The sequence below is a fragment of the Telmatherina bonti genome, assembly GCF_933228915.1.
Source record: "Telmatherina bonti genome assembly, chromosome: 24".
NCBI classification, from domain to species: domain Eukaryota; kingdom Metazoa; phylum Chordata; class Actinopteri; order Atheriniformes; family Telmatherinidae; genus Telmatherina; species Telmatherina bonti.
In genome coordinates, this window is record NC_136633.1 from 28,871,165 (window position 1) to 28,890,798 (window position 19,634).

The 19,634-nt window shown below is 48.7% G+C and overlaps 1 protein-coding gene across 1 annotated transcript; it reads right to left on the minus strand.

The window, feature by feature from the left end:
- Nucleotides 1–6,164: 6,164 nt before the first annotated feature.
- On the minus strand, nucleotides 6,165–18,619 carry LOC306773916 (transmembrane protein 47-like; the record flags this gene model as incomplete). The annotated part of the gene is made up of 3 exons (XM_079263859.1): nucleotides 6,165–6,343; nucleotides 8,992–9,132; nucleotides 18,391–18,619. 3 exons carry the CDS (start codon nucleotides 18,617–18,619, stop codon nucleotides 6,165–6,167), a joined length of 549 nt encoding a protein of 182 aa, XP_079119985.1.
- Nucleotides 18,620–19,634: the final 1,015 nt, after the last annotated feature.

Here is a 19,634-nt window from a genome sequence, read left to right on the forward strand (position 1 = left end):
GCAGACTGTACTTCTTAAGGAAGCTGAGATGGTTTAACGTCTGCACCAAGATGTTGCATATCTTCTATAAGTCTGTTGTGGAGAGTGCAGTCAGCTTTGCAGCATCTGCTGGGGTAGTAGCATCAGAACCAGAGACTTGAAGAGAATCAACAAACTGATCCAGAAAGCTGCTTCTGTGCTTGGAGTAACTCTGGAGCCGCTGGAGCTGATTGTCCAAAGAAGAATGCTGCACAAGCTGATGAAGATGATGGAGGATTCTTCACACCCTCTCCACAACACAGTGATGAAACAACAAAGTGTGTTCAGTGAGAGGCTTCTTCAGGTCCGATGTAAGACTGAAAGATACAGAAGATCATTCCTGCCAGCAGCCATCAGCCTCCGGAACAAGACCTCCTCTAGTTATTATTATATACTACAATGTTGAATTTCCTTTTGGGGATTAATAAAGTATTTTTCATTTAATTTCATTTCAAAAGAGAAGCAACGAGTTGCAAACGCTTCTCTGAACGAACTCGAGCAGGCGGTTCGACGTTAAACTGAAGAAACTGTCGACAGTGGTGACATCCTGGACGATATTCTTACTTTATTGAAGCTCATCCATCTGAAATGAGCTGTTTCATGTACAAAGTTCTCCATGAGCTGCTTCTGCTTAAAGTCCAGACATCTGATGGTAGCCGGAGTCCAAACCTGCCGACAGTGTCTCAGGACATGAACGGCCTCAGCTGAAGTCTTTCTGGAGCGGTCAGCTCTCTGAGATGAGTGTGGAGCTAAAAGACGACTGCAAGACAGTCGTACAGCAGGTCAGCTTTAATGTGCTCGCGTACAAAGAGATAAATGCTGATTAGTGACATCTCTACAGTGGCATCTAAAACATGCCGATACTCATGCACATACACACAGTTTCTCTCTTCTTCTACACACACACGAGCATCCTGCATCCCTATGGCATGATCAGACAGCTTCTACGTCTCAGCAGGAAGCCACTAAGCACAGCAACGCTAGCCGCTACGAGTCAGACCTGGACTAAACAGCCTTCATGATGGTTTCTGATGCACATCAGCAAGCTGCAGCGGTTCCTGCAGGAACCGAGCACTGGGATGAAATGGATCATAGTGGTATGGACTCTTCACCAGGTCCACCTTCTAGTTAATTAGGTTCTGAGCCTAATATCAGCTTTAACTGCTGCTGCTGGATGTTTTCTCTTCTTCAGACCTTTTCTGGAAACCCTGGAGATAAATACTCACACCAACAACCTTCAACCCTCGTTCTTCCTCATCGTGACACTCTGTTTGAACTTCAGCATGTCCGCATGCTGCCGTGTGATTGGCTGGTTAACAAGAAGTAGAACAGGTGGAGCTGATGAAGAGGAGGGTGGGTGTTTCGTTAATTCTTGTCAGTTTTAAAGCATTTTTACAGACAAGGATGACAGAACATATAAAAAAAAGTTGAAATAATTCTTTCCACTAAGTAAATCTGAAGGAATATCATTGAGGTGGTGTTTTGGTGCTTTTTAAACCAGGTCTGACTGCGGGAACCGGAGACTCCACCACAACACACAGACTTCTCTAGGTAGTAAAAACAAGCAGACATGACACAATATTAAATACGGTGCATACAGCGTGGAAACGTTACAATGCCTGCAGTTCTCTCTGGCTGCATGAAGGGACACTAAGTGCATCATCCATGATTCATGATGCAAGCACACAGCTGGTCCTCCTGCAATCACATCAGTCAGTTTCCACCCAATGTGGGACTTTCTTCAGGATCTTCACGGTGAAACTTCCATCAGGTAGGAGGACGAATCTGCACCACCACCTTCACATCAGCCGAAGGCCTGGAAACTAGATCCGGCCCGTTCTTGCAATTGCATCCGTAGCTACGTCTGTCTCTACGTCCGTCACTACGTCCATCACTACGTCCTTCGCTACGTCTGTCGCTACGTCTGTCGCTACGGTGATCAGTTTAATACAAGGTTTTGTTCATGACCAGTTAGTGAACGGTGGCCGCGTTTACATGCACAGTATAGAGTGACAGTGATAATGTTTTAACACACACAACTCCACCTCCAAAAGATCTGAGGTGATGTGTAGACAGAAAATAAACCTACTTTTACATCTTTAACAACATGTGATGCTAAATTCTGCGCTAACCGTCAAACTGTGTTTATGCTGACATCATGCTGGCCGTAAACAGCTGGGTGCTAAATGAAAAGGCCCTGCTGACTGAAGACTTCCATCCAGCAGGCATCCCTGCAGATGTAGTGGGAAGTCCCTGCAGACGTAGAAGGAAGTCCCAGCAGACACAGCGGGAAGTCCCTGCAGACGTAGCGGGAAGTCCCAGCAGACGTAGAGGGAAGTCCCAGCAGACGTAGCGGGAAGTCCCAGCAGACACAGCGGGAAGTCCCAGCAGACGTAGCGGGAAGTCCCAGCAGACGTAGCGGGAAGTCCCAGCAGACGTAGCGGGAAGTCCCAGCAGACGTAGCGGGAAGTCCCTGCAGACGTAGCGGGAAGTCCCAGCAGACGTAGAGGGAAGTCCCTGCAGACGTAGCGGGAAGTCCCTGCAGACGTAGAGGGAAGTCCCTGCAGACGTAGAGGGAAGTCCCAGCAGACGTAGAGGGAAGTCCGTGCAGACGTAGCGGGAAGTCCCTGCAGACGTAGCGGGAAGTCCCAGCAGACGTAGAGGGAAGTCCCTGCAGACGTAGAGGGAAGTCCCTGCAGACGTAGCGGGAAGTCCCTGCAGACGTAGCGGGAAGTCCCTGCAGACGTAGAGGGAAGTCCCTGCAGACGTAGCGGGAAGTCCCAGCAGACGTAGAGGGAAGTCCCTGCAGACGTAGAGGGAAGTCCCTGCAGACGTAGCGGGAAGTCCCTGCAGACGTAGCGGGAAGTCCCAGCAGACGTAGAGGGAAGTCCCTGCAGACGTAGCGGGAAGTCCCTGCAGACGTAGAGGGAAGTCCCAGCAGACGTAGAGGGAAGTCCCTGCAGACGTAGAGGGAAGTCCCTGCAGACGTAGCGGGAAGTCCCTGCAGACGTAGAGGGAAGTCCCAGCAGACGTAGAGGGAAGTCCCTGCAGACGTAGAGGGAAGTCCCTGCAGACGTAGCGGGAAGTCCCTGCAGACGTAGAGGGAAGTCCCAGCAGACGTAGAGGGAAGTCCCAGCAGACGTAGCGGGAAGTCCCTGCAGACGTAGCGGGAAGTCCCTGCAGACGTAGCGGGAAGTCCCTGCAGACGTAGAGGGAAGTCCCAGCAGACGTAGAGGGAAGTCCCAGCAGACGTAGCGGGAAGTCCCTGCAGACGTAGAGGGAAGTCCCAGCAGACTAGCGGGAAGTCCCTGCAGACGTAGAGGGAAGTCCCAGCAGACGTAGCGGGAAGTCCCTGCAGACGTAGCGGGAAGTCCCAGCAGACGTAGAGGGAAGTCCCTGCAGACGTAGCGGGAAGTCCCTGCAGACGTAGAGGGAAGTCCCTGCAGACGTAGAGGGAAGTCCCTGCAGACGTAGAGGGAAGTCCCTGCAGACGTAGAGGGAAGTCCCTGCAGACGTAGAGGGAAGTCCCTGCAGACGTAGCGGGAAGTCCCTGCAGACGTAGAGGGAAGTCCCAGCAGACGTAGCGGGAAGTCCCTGCAGACGTAGAGGGAAGTCCCTGCAGACGTAGCGGGAAGTCCCTGCAGACGTAGCGGGAAGTCCCTGCAGACGTAGAGGGAAGTCCCTGCAGACGTAGCGGGAAGTCCCTGCAGACGTAGCGGGAAGTCCCTGCAGACGTAGAGGGAAGTCCCAGCAGACGTAGCGGGAAGTCCCTGCAGACGTAGAGGGAAGTCCCTGCAGACGTAGCGGGAAGTCCCTGCAGACGTAGCGGGAAGTCCCTGCAGACGTAGAGGGAAGTCCCTGCAGACGTAGCGGGAAGTCCCTGCAGACGTAGAGGGAAGTCCCTGCAGACGTAGAGGGAAGTCCCAGCAGACGTAGAGGGAAGTCCCAGCAGACGTAGAGGGAAGTCCCTGCAGACGTAGAGGGAAGTCCCTGCAGACGTAGAGGGAAGTCCCTGCAGACGTAGCGGGAAGTCCCTGCAGACGTAGCGGGAAGTCCCTGCAGACGTAGAGGGAAGTCCCAGCAGACGTAGAGGGAAGTCCCTGCAGACGTAGAGGGAAGTCCCAGCAGACGTAGCGGGAAGTCCCTGCAGACGTAGAGGGAAGTCCCAGCAGACGTAGAGGGAAGTCCCTGCAGACGTAGAGGGAAGTCCCTGCAGACGTAGCGGGAAGTCCCTGCAGACGTAGCCAGAAGTGTCAACAGACGTAGAGGGAAGTCCCAGCAGACGTAGCGGGAAGTCCCTGCAGACGTAGAGGGAAGTCCCTGCAGACGTAGAGGGAAGTCCCTGCAGACGTAGCGGGAAGTCCCTGCAGACGTAGCCAGAAGTGTCAACAGACGTAGAGGGAAGTCCCAGCAGACGTAGCGGGAAGTCCCAGCAGACGTAGAGGGAAGTCCCTGCAGACGTAGAGGGAAGTCCCTGCAGACGTAGAGGGAAGTCCCAGCAGACGTAGCGGGAAGTCCCTGCAGACGTAGCGGGAAGTCCCTGCAGACGTAGAGGGAAGTCCCTGCAGACGTAGAGGGAAGTCCCTGCAGACGTAGCGGGAAGTCCCAGCAGATGTAGCGGGAAGTCCCAGCAGACGTAGAGGGAAGTCCCTGCAGACGTAGCGGGAAGTCCCTGCAGACGTAGCGGGAAGTCCCTGCAGACGTAGAGGGAAGTCCCAGCAGACGTAGAGGGAAGTCCCTGCAGACGTAGAGGGAAGTCCCTGCAGACGTAGCGGGAAGTCCCTGCAGACGTAGCGGGAAGTCTCAACAGACGTAGAGGGAAGTCCCTGCAGACGTAGCGGGAAGTCCCAGCAGACGTAGAGGGAAGTCCCTGCAGACGTAGCGGGAAGTCCCTGCAGACGTAGCGGGAAGTCCCTGCAGACGTAGAGGGAAGTCCCTGCAGACGTAGAGGGAAGTCCCTGCAGACGTAGCGGGAAGTCCCTGCAGACGTAGCGGGAAGTCCCTGCAGACGTAGCGGGAAGTCCCTGCAGACGTAGCGGGAAGTCCCTGCAGACGTAGCGGGAAGTCCCTGCAGACGTAGCGGGAAGTCCCTGCAGACGTAGCGGGAAGTCCCTGCAGACGTAGAGGGAAGTCCCTGCAGACGTAGCGGGAAGTCCCAGCAGACGTAGAGGGAAGTCCCTGCAGACGTAGCGGGAAGTCCCTGCAGACGTAGAGGGAAGTCCCTGCAGACGTAGCCAGAAGTGTCAACAGACGTAGAGGGAAGTCCCTGCAGACGTAGCGGGAAGTCCCTGCAGACGTAGCGGGAAGTCCCTGCAGACGTAGCCAGAAGTGTCAACAGACGTAGAGGGAAGTCCCTGCAGACGTAGCGGGAAGTCCCTGCAGACGTAGAGGGAAGTCCCTGCAGACGTAGCGGGAAGTCCCTGCAGACGTAGCGGGAAGTCCCAGCAGACGTAGCGGGAAGTCCCAGCAGACGTAGAGGGAAGTCCCAGCAGACGTAGAGGGAAGTCCCTGCAGACGTAGCGGGAAGTCCCAGCAGACGTAGCGGGAAGTCCCTGCAGACGTAGCGGGAAGTCCCTGCAGACGTAGAGGGAAGTCCCTGCAGACGTAGCGGGAAGTCCCTGCAGATGTATGGCGTGTATGGAAACATGCACACCATACTGCAGCTCAGAGATAAACCGTTCCAACTTGAGTTGCATGAGGACAGACATGCAGAGGACCGTCTCACACCTCTGACCACGGCTAATCAATCATGACAACTGCTTGTGTGCTCCCTGCAGGTTGCCATGGTAACAGACAAGTGGGTCGATCCCAGAATATTGAGCAGGCATCCTGATATTCCCCCTCAGCTCTCCGTGCTCCAGCAGGAATTAGTCTGGTCCACAAACGGGTGAGAGGAGCACGACCTCCACAGATGTGTGGTGAACAAAAACCAGATCCAGATGAAGGACCGGTTCTACGATGGACATGAATGTCTGGGGAGGGGGGTTCAAAGCTTGGCGGGGGGTGATAAAAACCAGCCCCACCCCTCCAGTGGTGGACCTCTGTTTTTCTTTCCCAGCTCCAAAGCTTGTTTTGATGAAGTTAAAGCTAAAATCCACAGTACTCTCCCCCTCTCCCACTCCTTGTGTACCTCGGCAAGAATCCAGTTAGTAGTACTCCTCATAGTTCTTGGGGTTGAGGCAGTAGAGGATTCCTCCACCGAAGGAGAAGATGGTCCCCCCCCAGGCCAGACCGTAGCCCCAGTTGAACTCATGGTAGATCCTCAGGTTGATGCTCTCAATGAACTTGACGGGGAAGAGGACCAAGCAGCAGGCCTGCAGGACGACTGGAGGAGGAGCACAGAGACCAGCCAGCTAAATGTCACAACAAGCTGCAGATAGTCTGCATCATTTAGCGTCATTTGGGGAAAATTTCTTAAAAATATGGCAAAATTTCAGCTGATTACCAAGAAACATATTGTGGCTTGTTTCACACATTCAGTTATTAATGGAACCGAGTAGAATCCATAATGGATTGTTTTAATCGGATTATAACTGGACTTAAATTAAATTAGATTAAAAAATAAGTTTAAAAAATGAGATTCTAAAGAACAAAAAAGACATTTTTTGTGGTAATCTTCCTCTTCTTCGTGTCTGGTTTGTATCAGCTCTACAGTGCAACACTGCCCCTTGTGGTTTCTGATGGCATTGCTCCGTTTTCTGCATCAAATGGCGAACTGCTAAGTTTATTGAAAATGGACCAAATTAAGTTTATAACTGACGCAGGAAATGGGCGAAACTGTCTAGTGTAGTTTACATCATTTTTCTAGCACAGATCTTCAGCAGGATTAGCATAGTTTCTATGTGTATTGCTTGATCTGCATTTGTGGGGTCCAGCAAGTTTTATGAGGACTCTACTTGCATCAATGTAGTTTTGGGTGCGAACACTCAGTTTAAGATCAAGGAAAAAGTTTACAAGACAGATTTGTGTGTTCTTGTGCTCTTTTAACACCCATTCATGCTGGTTGCAGAAAAAAGAACAATACCACAGGAAACCACTGGGGGCAGTATTGTGTTCATAGACTGTATATAAAAAGATGGGCGGAGCCTCCGTGACGTCACCCGTAGGTTTCTGAAGAGCTGAATTGAAGCTCGGTGGGCGGTTCCTACCATCACCATGTTGGCAGGGGCATGCGTGTCGTCTCTCCCGGAAAATACATATAAGGGCAAAGAGGTGGAGCTGAGAGGGGGGCTGTGAGCGTCATGGTAGATGATTGACATCGAGCGAACTCCGAGCTTTCTGAAGCTAAGAGCTAACCGAGCTAACCCGGAGATAACAGGAGCTAATCAGCTAACGGAGGTAAGCGGGCTAAAGCTAAGTCACGCTGTTAACCGGCTAAAAACCGCGGTTGTTCTACGTTCTTCTGACTTGAAGCGGGAGATCGGGTACCTGTCAATCAAAAGGACACGCCCCTAAATATGCCGAACTTTGAGATTAAATTACTTTTAAACGGGCGAGTTAGAAAAAAATTCACTCCCCCCACAGTTGTCATGAAGGTAAACCTGACCTATTAAACCTAAAATGGATTTTTGTACTTACTTTGTAAGTTGTGAACATGTTTATTTCTGCTGTAAACATGTTTATTTCAGCTGTAAACATGTTTATTTCAGCTGTAAACATGTTTATTCCTGCTGTAAACATGTTTATTCCTGCTGTAAACGTGTATTTCTGCTGTAAACATGTTTATTCCTGATGTAAACATGTTTATTCCTGCTGTAAACATGTTTATTTCTGCTGTAAACGTGTTTATTCCTGCTGTAAACGTGTTTATTCCTGCTGTAAACATGTTTATTTCTGCTGTAAACATGTGTATTTCTGCTGTAAACATGTTTATTTCAGCTGTAAACATGTTTATTTCAGCTGTAAACATGTTTATTTCTGCTGTAAACGTGTTTATTCCTGCTGTAAACGTGTTTATTCCTGCTGTAAACATGTTTATTTCTGATGTAAACGTGTTTATTCCTGATGCAAACATGTTTATTCCTGCTGTAAACATGTTTATTTCTGCTGTAAACATGTGTATTTCTGCTGTAAACATGTTTATTTCAGCTGTAAACATGTTTATTTCTGCTGTAAACGTGTTTATTCCTGCTGTAAACGTGTATTTCTGCCGTAAACATGTTTATTTCAGCTGTGAACATGTTTATTTTTGCTGTAAACATGTTTATTTCTGCTGTGAAGTTGGTCTTTTTAACATGGGAGTCTATGGGGATTTGCTCTGTTTTGCAGCCCCTAGTGGATGAAGGGGGAACTGCAGTTTTAGGAACTTCCGCATAGGCTTCATTTTTAACCACCGGAGGCTCCATCCATCATTCTTATACAGTCTATGGTTGTGTTGTATAGCATCCTGATATACCAAGGAACAAACCAGAGAAAAGAAGAGAAACAAAAAGAATACAATGCCAAAACCACCAAATAAACAGCACCAGAAGAAGTCCAGGTTTTCTTTCTTCTTCTGGTGTTTCTGGATTGATGTAAACAACTTTCTACGTAATCGCTACTAACTGGTGTCAAAATGTGGAAGCGAACTCTAAACTTAGCACTGCCCCCTAGTGGATGAACTGACGTAACCGTGGCAACGTAAAAACGTGTGGAAGGATGAGGACGGAGACATATGACAAAGTCCATATTTACGTACTAAAGGGAGCAGAAATGGACTTTGGTGGGGAAGCCAACACGTTTCAGGGGTCCATCAAGTTTTATGGGGACTCTACTGCATTGTGGGATTTCTGATGGTCAAGAATTGACTAAGTGTCTGCACCTTGTTGAATACAGATCATTTAAATGCATGCCAACGTTCAGACGGATCACCCTGCAACTTCCTGCCACCTCATCTGATCTGGTTAATTAAGTAACCGTATTGACTGTTTGCTAAACAATGTGTGTGTGTGTGTGTGTGTGTGTGTGTGTGTGTGTGTGTGTGTGTGTGCTGACCTGCAGCAAAGAGCATGAAGGCAACAGGAGCGTAGAACTGCCGTCTTGTGCCGATGCACACAGCGACCAAAGCTACCAGAAATGACATCAGCACCAAGGCTCCGCCCCCTAGCAACAGGACCAGCGAGGCAACCTGCCAGTCTGGGAGGTAAAAGGATGGAGAGAAAAGAAGAGACAAAAGTGAGAACAAACAAGCAACATACAAACAAGATTTTACAAGAAAATGTTTTAAGAAAAATAATTTTATTGAATCCTATAAATGATTTTCCTCTGAATACTGGAGGTGAAAAAGTGAGATGAAGGGACAATAAGATGGAGGTATGGAGGGAAAAGCTTTTATAGGACTAAATGAAAGGAGTGAAGAGAGAAAGAAGAGGAGGGAAGGAAGCAAGATGGAAATGAAGGATAGAAAGAAGTTAGAATGTAAAAGGTGAGCTGGACTAGAGGAGAATCTAAAGGCGGCATAAAGATGACTGAAGGATGAAGAGAAGAAATGAATGAAAGGAAGGAAGGAGAAAGGAAGGACACAGAGATGATGATGGCGACATGTTTGGTGGAAATGAGCATCTCTGGGAGGGTGATGGGCGATAAAAGAGAAAAACATGCAAGTAGAGGCGCATCAACCAAATGTTGCAAGGACAAAGAGGGCAGCGAGGTAAGCAAAGGAGGAAGAGGAGGAGGAGGAGGGTGTTGAAGGTACAGGAGAGGGAGGTGGGAAGGAGAGGAGGTCTGGGTGGAGAGTCAGGGAATGAAGAAGGAGATTGCTAAGTGGACCTGTGCAAACAAAAAGCTTTTCTGGCATCTTGTCAAAAATGCATATTAGCTTAACTGCTACGGTTAATTGATCACTTATCAAATGTAAGTGTCTGCAAGATGACTGTAGCATAAAACAAACCACACAGGCTAACATAGATACATGCTCAAAGATATAGATATATGCTAACACACTATAATACACTTACAAACTAACACAGATACATGCTAACAGAGATGCAAGCTAATACAGGTACACACTAAAAGATATATACGCTGTCAGAAATACATGCTAAGACACTGACACAGTTAGAAGCTAACACAGATACATGCTAAAGCAGATACAGTCTAACAGATACAAACTAAAAGCTATATACAAAAGCCATAGATACATGCTAACACAGTTACACGCTAAAACAAATAAATGCTAACACTGATACATGCTAATAGAGATACAGGCTAACACAGATAAATGCTAATAGAGATACAGGCTAACACAGATAAATGCTAATAGAGATACAGGCTAACACTGATACATGCTAATAGAGATACAGGCTAACACAGATAAATGCTAATAGCGATACAGGCTAACACAGATAAATGCTAATAGAGATACAGGCTAACACAGATAAATGCTAATAGAGATACAGGCTAACACAGATAAATGCTAATAGAGATACATGCTAACACAGCTGGTCTGCTTTTCATTTATAAGCTGAGCACACAGTTTTAATTGGTTTCATTGGATGTGAGTTTGTGCTGCTTTTCCACCAATGTTCATGTGCAAAATGTCAACGTTGACGCCCAAGCCTGGATCCCAGCATCGGTCTAGGCTGGACGTCCCACCTACGGACCCACAGCAAGGAGGATGAGCTCTCAGCACGATGTTTGGCTGTTCACTAGTGGAGGAACATTTCTGTCCCTGAAGGTCCAATGTGGCTCTTAGCGGGACCTGAAGGCAGATGCGTGGACCCTCTGAGGACTCTTAAGGTATATTTCTTTCACCCACCATGACAGATGAAGCTGAATGAAATAAAAAGTAATTTTCCATCCAAACGATGAGCGAAGCTGAACTGAAATCCATCATGTCACTGTTTCACCTGCTGACGTCCAAGCAGAGGATGGAGGCTGAACATTTCCTTTTTAAAAACGTATAAATATTTAAGCTGCATCTGGATGGTTTTCTACCTGGATTTAAGAATTTAAGAGCAAAGCTGATGAAAATTTTAAGTGAAACCCCCGACCTACAGCTCCATAACTCTGCTTCTTTTTGTTTTTATGGAGATATTTCAGAATAAAAGCTGGTACTTTACCTGGCAAACTGGTTGGTTTCGACCTGCTGGTTTAAAGACTCTGGTACCATGTTACGCTGGTTAAATGTCTTTATTTAAAGTAAAAAAATCTTTTATTAGTTTATTTAAACATAAAGCTCACAAACCCAAGTTTAAGTCTGGATAAGATGTTTTTCTCATGAGATTGATTCAGGATGTTGGAGCTCTTATTGTGGCATGTGATATTCTGCTAATAAACGTACCAGTGAGATGTGGAATATTCCAGCATGTTGGCAGATGAATAATAATCTAATTAACATGACAACAGCTGGTTCTACATCTGCAGCAGGATCATCTGGCTGTTTTCATGCTTTCAGGGTTTTTATCTTCACAGCTTCGTGTGGAAATGAGATTCCAGGATTATCTGTTCCGCTCTGACTAAAAAACCCACGTGGAATAGATGGTGGAGGGAGGAGATAAGACGAGCGATTTACAGGCAGACGGAGGATTTAGATGGAGGTGAAACATGAGATGCAGGAGAGGAAGATGAAAGATGAGGAGGAAGGAAGATATGAGGGCAGAAAATAGACAAGGACACGGTGGATGGTTGGCGTAAACGAATGTGAAATCGTTTTCCTGGAAAGTTGGGAAGAAGACAACAAACCTGCAGTTTATTGGTCTTTAAAAAGAGAGAAACATTTCCAACAGTGTAGAGTCGGCTGACAGGTGAGGGTGCCAGGGTTGGGTATAAAAGCAGACGTGCTAGAAACGTGTGCAAAGGCATCAAGTTTGATGTTTTTAAAAAGTTCGATATGTTTTTATGAGAGAAAAGAAACTGAATAAAATATTATTTTGAATTAAAAGAAAAAAGTCTGAGATTTTATATCCAGGCTACGTCGACCAGTCTTAAGACAAAAAAATTTAGCTAATTTATTCTGGAAGTAACTGATCAAACAGGACGATCCCAGATTCATTTGAGCATTCATTTACTATACAAACTATATTTTTATCACCAATAAAGTGAAAGTATGATCATTCTGAACATGTAAAATAGCTCATCTTTTTGTTTAAAATTAAATTATGTTCCTGTTTAAATAAATTTAGTATATTTCCATGATCATATTGACAGATTGATGAATGTATTCCAGCGTCGTGGAAAATACTGTTTTCTGTTTATCTGACATCTGACGAAAACATCCGGATGTTTCTGGAGTATTTTTATCCTGATTGCAGATGACTCATCGTGTCCCGATCAATACCTGTTCATGCAGGAACACAGCAGATTAATAAATGATCAGATAAGTGGTGCAGCGCAGCACTTTCCTCTTACTGACCACTCACAGCACTTTCTGCCGTCCCTCTTTACCCACAATCCTTCACTGCTTTCAGATCCAGGAGGCCTTTCACTCCAGAGGAAGATGAAGATGAAGAGGAAGCTACTCTGCTCCATCATAACCTGTCCCTCCTTCTGCTGCTACAAATAGAGCAGCCATCTCTGGGGGGGTGGATGGAGCCGGGAAGGGGGGGGCATGACGAGGAAGAGGAGGAGGAGGAAGATGGTAAAATAACAGAATATATTTACATTAGAAATGCATAAGGAGGCCTTCAGGGAGGAGGAGGAAGAGGAGGAGGAGGAGGAGAACAGGAGGAGGACAGGAGGAGGAGGAAAACAGAATAACAACAAACAGGAGGAGATCAGACGACTGGAGTGATAAAAGGAGTCACGTTAGAGCTGATCAGAGGAGGAGATGAGGAGGAGAACAGGAGGAGAAAGGGACGAGGTGAGGAGGAGAACAGGAGGAGGTGAGGAGGAAAACAGGAGGAGAACAGGAGGAGGTGAGGAGGAAAACAGGAGGAGGTGCAGAGGAGAACAGGAGGAGGTGAGGAGGAAAACAGGAGGAGAACAGGAGGAGGTGAGGAGGAAAACAGGAGGAGGTGAGGAGGAGAACAGGAGGAGGTGAGGAGGAGAACAGGAGGAGGTGAGGAGGAGAACAGGAGGAGAACAGGAGGAGGTGAGGAGGAAAACAGGAGGAGGTGAGGAGGAGAACAGGAGGAGGTGAGGAGGAGAACAGGAGGAGAACAGGAGGAGGTGAGGAGGAAAACAGGAGGAGGTGAGGAGGAGAACAGGAGGAGGTGAGGAGGAGAACAGGAGGAGGTGAGGAGGAAAACAGGAGGAGGTGCGGAGGAAAACAAGAGGAGAACAGGAGGAGGAGAACAGGAGGAGGTGAGGAGGAGAACAGGAGGAGGTGCGGAGGAGAACAGGAGGAGGTGCAGAGGAGAACAGGAGGAGGTGAGGAGGAGAACAGGAGGAGGTGAGGAGGAGAACAGGAGGAGGTGAAGAGGAAAACAGGAGGAGAACAGGAGGAGGTGAGGAGGAAAACAGGAGGAGGTGAGGAGGAGAACAGGAGGAGGTGAAGAGGAAAACAGGAGGAGAACAGGAGGAGGTGAGGAGGAAAACAGGAGGAGGTGCAGAGGAGAACAGGAGGAGGTGAGGAGGAGAACAGGAGGAGGTGAGGAGGAGAACAGGAGGAGGTGAAGAGGAAAACAGGAGGAGAACAGGAGGAGGTGAGGAGGAAAACAGGAGGAGGTGAGGAGGAGAACAGGAGGAGGTGAAGAGGAAAACAGGAGGAGAACAGGAGGAGGTGAGGAGGAAAACAGGAGGAGGTGCAGAGGAGAACAGGAGGAGGTGAGGAGGAGGTGAGGAGGAGAACAGGAGGAGGTGAGGAGGAGAACAGGAGGAGGTGAGGAGGAGAACAGGAGGAGGTGAAGAGGAAAACAGGAGGAGAACAGGAGGAGGTGAGGAGGAAAACAGGAGGAGGTGAGGAGGAGAACAGGAGGAGGTGAGGAGGAGAACAGGAGGAGGTGAGGAGGAAAACAGGAGGAGGTGCGGAGGAAAACAAGAGGAGAACAGGACGAGGAGAACAGGAGGAGGTGAGGAGGAGAACAGGAGGAGGTGCGGAGGAGAACAGGAGGAGGTGAAGAGGAGAACAGGAGGAGAACAGGAGGAGGTGAAGAGGAGAACAGGAGGAGAACAGGAGGAGGTGAAGAGGAGAACAGGAGGAGGTGAGGAGGAGGAAAACAGGAGGAGGTGAGGAGGAGGAGAACAGGAGGAGGTGCGGAGGAGAACAGGAGGAGGTGAGGAGGAGAACAGGAGGAGGTGAGGAGGAAAACAGGAGGAGGTGCGGAGGAAAACAAGAGGAGAACAGGAGGAGGAGAACAGGAGGAGGTGAGGAGGAGAACAGGAGGAGGTGCGGAGGAGAACAGGAGGAGGTGCAGAGGAGAACAGGAGGAGGTGAGGAGGAGAACAGGAGGAGAACAGGAGGAGGTGAGGAGGAGAACAGGAGGAGGTGAAGAGGAAAACAGGAGGAGAACAGGAGGAGGTGAGGAGGAAAACAGGAGGAGAACAGGAGGAGGTGAGGAGGAAAACAGGAGGAGGTGAGGAGGAGAACAGGAGGAGGTGAGGAGGAAAACAGGAGGAGGTGAGGAGGAAAACAGGAGGAGGTGCAGAGGAGAACAGGAGGAGGTGCAGAGGAGAACAGGAGGAGGTGAGGAGGAGAACAGGAGGAGGTGAGGAGGAGAACAGGAGGAGGTGAGGAGGAGAACAGGAGGAGGTGCAGAGGAGAACAGGAGGAGGTGAAGAGGAGAACAGGAGGAGAACAGGAGGAGGTGAAGAGGAGAACAGGAGGAGAACAGGAGGAGGTGAGGAGGAGGAAAACAGGAGGAGGTGAGGAGGAGGAGAACAGGAGGAGGTGCGGAGGAGAACAGGAGGAGGTGAGGAGGAGGTGAGGAGGAGAACAGGAGGAGGTGAGGAGGAAAACAGGAGGAGGTGCAGAGGAGAACAGGAGGAGGTGAGGAGGAGAACAGGAGGAGGTGAGGAGGAAAACAGGAGGAGAACAGGAGGAGGTGAGGAGGAGAACAGGAGGAGGTGAGGAGGAAAACAGGAGGAGGTGCAGAGGAGAACAGGAGGAGAACAGGAGGAGGTGAGGAGGAAAACAGGAGGAGAACAGGAGGAGGTGAGGAGGAAAACAGGAGGAGGTGCAGAGGAGAACAGGAGGAGGTGCAGAGGAGAAGAGGAGGTGAGGAGGAGAACAGGAGGAGGTGCGGAGGAGAACAGGAGGAGAACAGGAGGAGGTGAGGAGGAGGTGAGGAGGAAAACAGGAGGAGAACAGGAGGAGGTGAGGAGGAGAACAGGAGGAGGTGAAGAGGAGAACAGGAGGAGGTGAGGAGGAGAACAGGAGGAGGGGAGGAGGAGAACAGGAGGAGGTGAAGAGGAGAACAGGAGGAGGTGAGGAGGAGAACAGGAGGAGGTGAAGAGGAGAACAGGAGGAGGTGAGGAGGAGTTTAAAATTTCCATGTTCTACTGTGTTCCAGGTTAATTTACTCCAACACGTGAGAAATATGTTGATTCTGACACGTCTGTAGCGATCTCTGACGTCTCCTTTCTGCCGAGACCTGGACCATACATGTAGTTGTGAAAATATACTAAATTATTTTTGTTATTTTGTTTAAAACAGAAGGCAAGTTAAACAGGCCTTGCAAATTGTGATCCTTGTGAATTGTTTCCCTGGAAACCAATCCACCATCAATAATCAACCTCGGAGCTACGAGCTGAAAGACCCAGCTGGGTACGGCAACAAAGGAAGGAATAGAGAGAGACAACAAAAAGACGAATCAGACAGCATGAGGCAGCGACAGGAGCTACAGGCTAGATAAGATGTAAATAGACCAGAGTTTAGTCGGTAGTGACTAGAGGCTAGCTAAGATGAAAAATAAACCAGAGTTTAGTCAGTAGCGGCTAGAGGCTAGCTAAGATGTAAATAGACCAGAGTTTAGTCGGTAGCGGCTAGAGGCTAGCTAAGATGTAAATAGACCAGAGTTTAGTCGGTAGCGGCTAGAGGCTAGCTAAGATGAAAATAAACCAGAGTTTAGTCAGTAGCGGCTAGAGGCTAGCTAAGATGTAAATAGACCAGAGTTTAGTTGGTAGCAACTAGAGGCTTACTAAGATGTAAATAAACCAGAGTTTAGTCAGTAGGGGCTAGAGGCTAGCTAAGATGTAAATAGACCAGAGTTTAGTCGGTAGCGGCTAGAGGCTAGCTAAGATGTAAATAGACCAGAGTTTAGTCGGTAGCGGCTAGAGGCTAGCTAAGATGTCAATAAACCAGAGTTTAGTCAGTAGCGGCTAGAGGCTAGCTAAGATGAAAATAAACCAGAGTTTAGTCGGTAGCGGCTAGAGGCTAGCTAAGATGTAAATAAACCAGAGTTTAGTCAGTAGCGGCTAGAGGCTAGCTAAGATGTAAATAGACCAGAGTTTAGTCAGTAGCGGCTAGAGGCTAGCTAAGATGAAAATAAACCAGAGTTTAGTCAGTAGCGGCTAGAGGCTAGCTAAGATGTAAATAGACCAGAGTTTAGTCAGTAGCGGCTAGAGGCTAGCTAAGATGTAAATAAACCAGAGTTTAGTCAGTAGCGGCTAGAGGCTAGCTAAGATGTAAATAGACCAGAGTTTAGTCAGTAGCGGCTAGAGGCTAGCTAAGATGAAAATAAACCAGAGTTTAGTCAGTAGCGGCTAGAGGCTAGCTAAGATGTAAATAAACCAGAGTTTAGTCAGTAGCGGCTAGAGGCTAGCTAAGATGTAAATAGACCAGAGTTTAGTCAGTAGCGGCTAGAGGCTAGCTAAGATGTAAATAGACCAGAGTTTAGTCAGTAGCGGCTAGAGGCTAGCTAAGATGTTAATAGACCAGAGTTTAGTCAGTAGCGGCTAGAGGCTAGCTAAGATGAAAATAAACCAGAGTTTAGTCAGTAGCGGCTAGAGGCTAGCTAAGATGTAAATAAACCAGAGTTTAGTCAGTAGCGGCTAGAGGCTAGCTAAGATGTAAATAGACCAGAGTTTAGTCAGTAGCGGCTAGAGGCTAGCTAAGATGTAAATAGACCAGAGTTTAGTCAGTAGCGGCTAGAGGCTAGTTAAGATGAAAATAAACCAGAGTTTAGTCAGTAGCGGCTAGAGGCTAGCTAAGATGAAAATAAACCAGAGTTTAGTCAGTAGCGGCTAGAGGCTAGCTAAGATGTAAATAAACCAGAGTTTAGTCAGTAGCGGCTAGAGGCTAGCTAAGATGTAAATAGACCAGAGTTTAGTCAGTAGCGGCTAGAGGCTAGCTAAGATGTAAATAGACCAGAGTTTAGTCAGTAGCGGCTAGAGGCTAGCTAAGATGTAAATAAACCAGAGTTTAGTCAGTAGCGGCTAGAGGCTAGCTAAGATGTAAATAGACCAGAGTTTAGTCAGTAGCGGCTAGAGGCTAGCTAAGATGTAAATAAACCAGAGTTTAGTCAGTAGCGGCTAGAGGCTAGCTAAGATGTAAATAGACCAGAGTTTAGTCAGTAGCGGCTAGAGGCTAGCTAAGATGTAAATAGACCAGAGTTTAGTCAGTAGCGGCTAGAGGCTAGCTAAGATGTAAATAGACCAGAGTTTAGTCAGTAGCGGCTAGAGGCTAGCTAAGATGTAAATAGACCAGAGTTTAGTCAGTAGCGGCTAGAGGCTAGCTAAGATGAAAATAAACCAGAGTTTAGTCAGTAGCGGCTAGAGACTACAGAGCTCAGTGTTTGAGCAGTCTGCATGGTTTTTTTCATTGCTGCATTTTTCACCAAACATTGCCATGCAGTTAAAAGAAGCGTTATGACACAGAAACTGAACAGGAAGCTGGACTGAAACACATGAAAACCACCAGAGCAGATTTCTGTGATGCAGAACCTGAGGAGGATGAAGTTCTGGCCTCATGCGGAAAATGAAGTGGTTTCTGGTGGATTCCCTTCACCACGCTGATGCCCAGGCTGAGATAAAGACTCTGATTCTGATTTATAAGCAGCAGGTAATGACCTTATTTCTGGACAAACTGATAAAACTCTGAATTGAAGGCTGGAAAACTGTCAGAATCTTCCTAAATAAGGAGGATAAAGTGGTTTGGGGGGGTCCATGTGAACGATGTGAAACTCTTGGACAGGTTTTAACATAAAGGTTTTACAGAAGCTCCTGGAATCTGGAAAACATCCTGAAGTCGTGACACATGGCTCCTTCAACCTGATCCGGTCCAAGTGGGACCCCTGTCTGAGGATCTGGGTGACGTTGTGGCACATTTCTGGTTCTAAAAGGTCAGATCTGCAGAGTCAGACCAGGACCCAGGATGAGAGTTTCTCTGCAGGACACCTGCAGCCGGATCATCCAATAGGATCAGTTTGTTTGGGTTCTGCATTGTTTTGGCTCTTTGTTCTCCTGTTTGGATGCAGAAGTAGTGAAGCTTCATCATCATCATCATCTCTAAGGAATAAATAAGCACCAATAAGAAGCAAAGCTCTGTGGACCTGACAGGAGCCCCAGCAGTCTTACCTGCGTCCAGCGTGCTGCTGCACCGCCAGCTGTCGAGGCTCGCGGGCTTCACGCAGGACTCCCACAGGGAAAGGTAGTACTGGTCGTCGGCAGTCACCCACGCGGGGCTCATCACGGCTCCCACGTCCAGGCAGAGCGCCAGGAAGACGCAGACCAGTCCGACCAGCTTGAGCGGCGTCAGCGGGGAGCTGTGCGCCGACTCCTCCGTGTCGGGGACCGCCGAGGACATGGCGGGGTTCAGGGGCCCGGGGGGAGGGGGGTGTGGCGGGGTGGAGGCTGTCCTCGCGGGGGGTGGATGCAGCATATGTGGAAGCAGTGCCGGTTAAGTCTGAGCGCGGGGCGGTGCGGCGGCGGCGGCCGCGTGCGGTGCGCGCTGGATGGATGCGGAGCGGCGCTGCCGCGCGCGCAACGGAGATGTCCACAGTTAAGCGCTGACGTCACGGCTCTGAGAGAGAGAGAGAGGGAGGGAGAGGGAGAGAGAGAGAGAGAGGGAGAGAGAGAGAGAGAGAGACAGAGAGAGAGAGAGAGGGAGGGAGAGAGAGACAGAGAGAGAGAGAGGGAGAGAGAGAGGGAGGGAGAGAGAGAGAGAGACAGAGAGAGGGAGAGAGAGAGAGAGACAGAGAGAGAGAGAGAGGGAGGGAGAGAGAGACAGAGAGAGAGAGAGGGAGAGAGAGAGGGAGGGAGTGAGAGAGAGAGAGGAGGGGGGAGAGAGAGAGAGAGACAGAGAGAGAGAGAGAGGGAGGGAGAGAGAGACAGAGAGAGAGAGAGGGAGAGAGAGAGGGAGGGAGAGAGAGAGAGAGGGAGGGGGGAGAGAGAGAGAGAGACAGAGAGAGGGAGAGAGAGAGGGAGGGAGAGAGAGAGAGAGAGACAGAGAGAGGGAGAGAGAGAGAGAGACAGAGAGAGAGAGAAAGAGAAAGACAGGGAGGGAGGGAGAGAGAGGGACAGGAAGAGAGAGAATAATGATGATGAAAAGGAAGGAAAGACGGCAGGAAGCTGCTGATCCTGACTTGTCCTTTACATCAGACAGGTAGATGACGTCACCCCGGAGAGGTGGGTGTCTGTGTGATTATTTTCTCCACTCAGAGCAGAGTATGGAAGCCCAGAGTGGCCATACTACAAGTTTATATTTTGGTACTTATAAAAGGGGGGTGTTCACGAACTAACTAACTAACTAACTAACTAAGTAACTAACTACCTGACTAAAACCAGATTCCCAAACCCTGAATTGACTTGAAATGACGTGT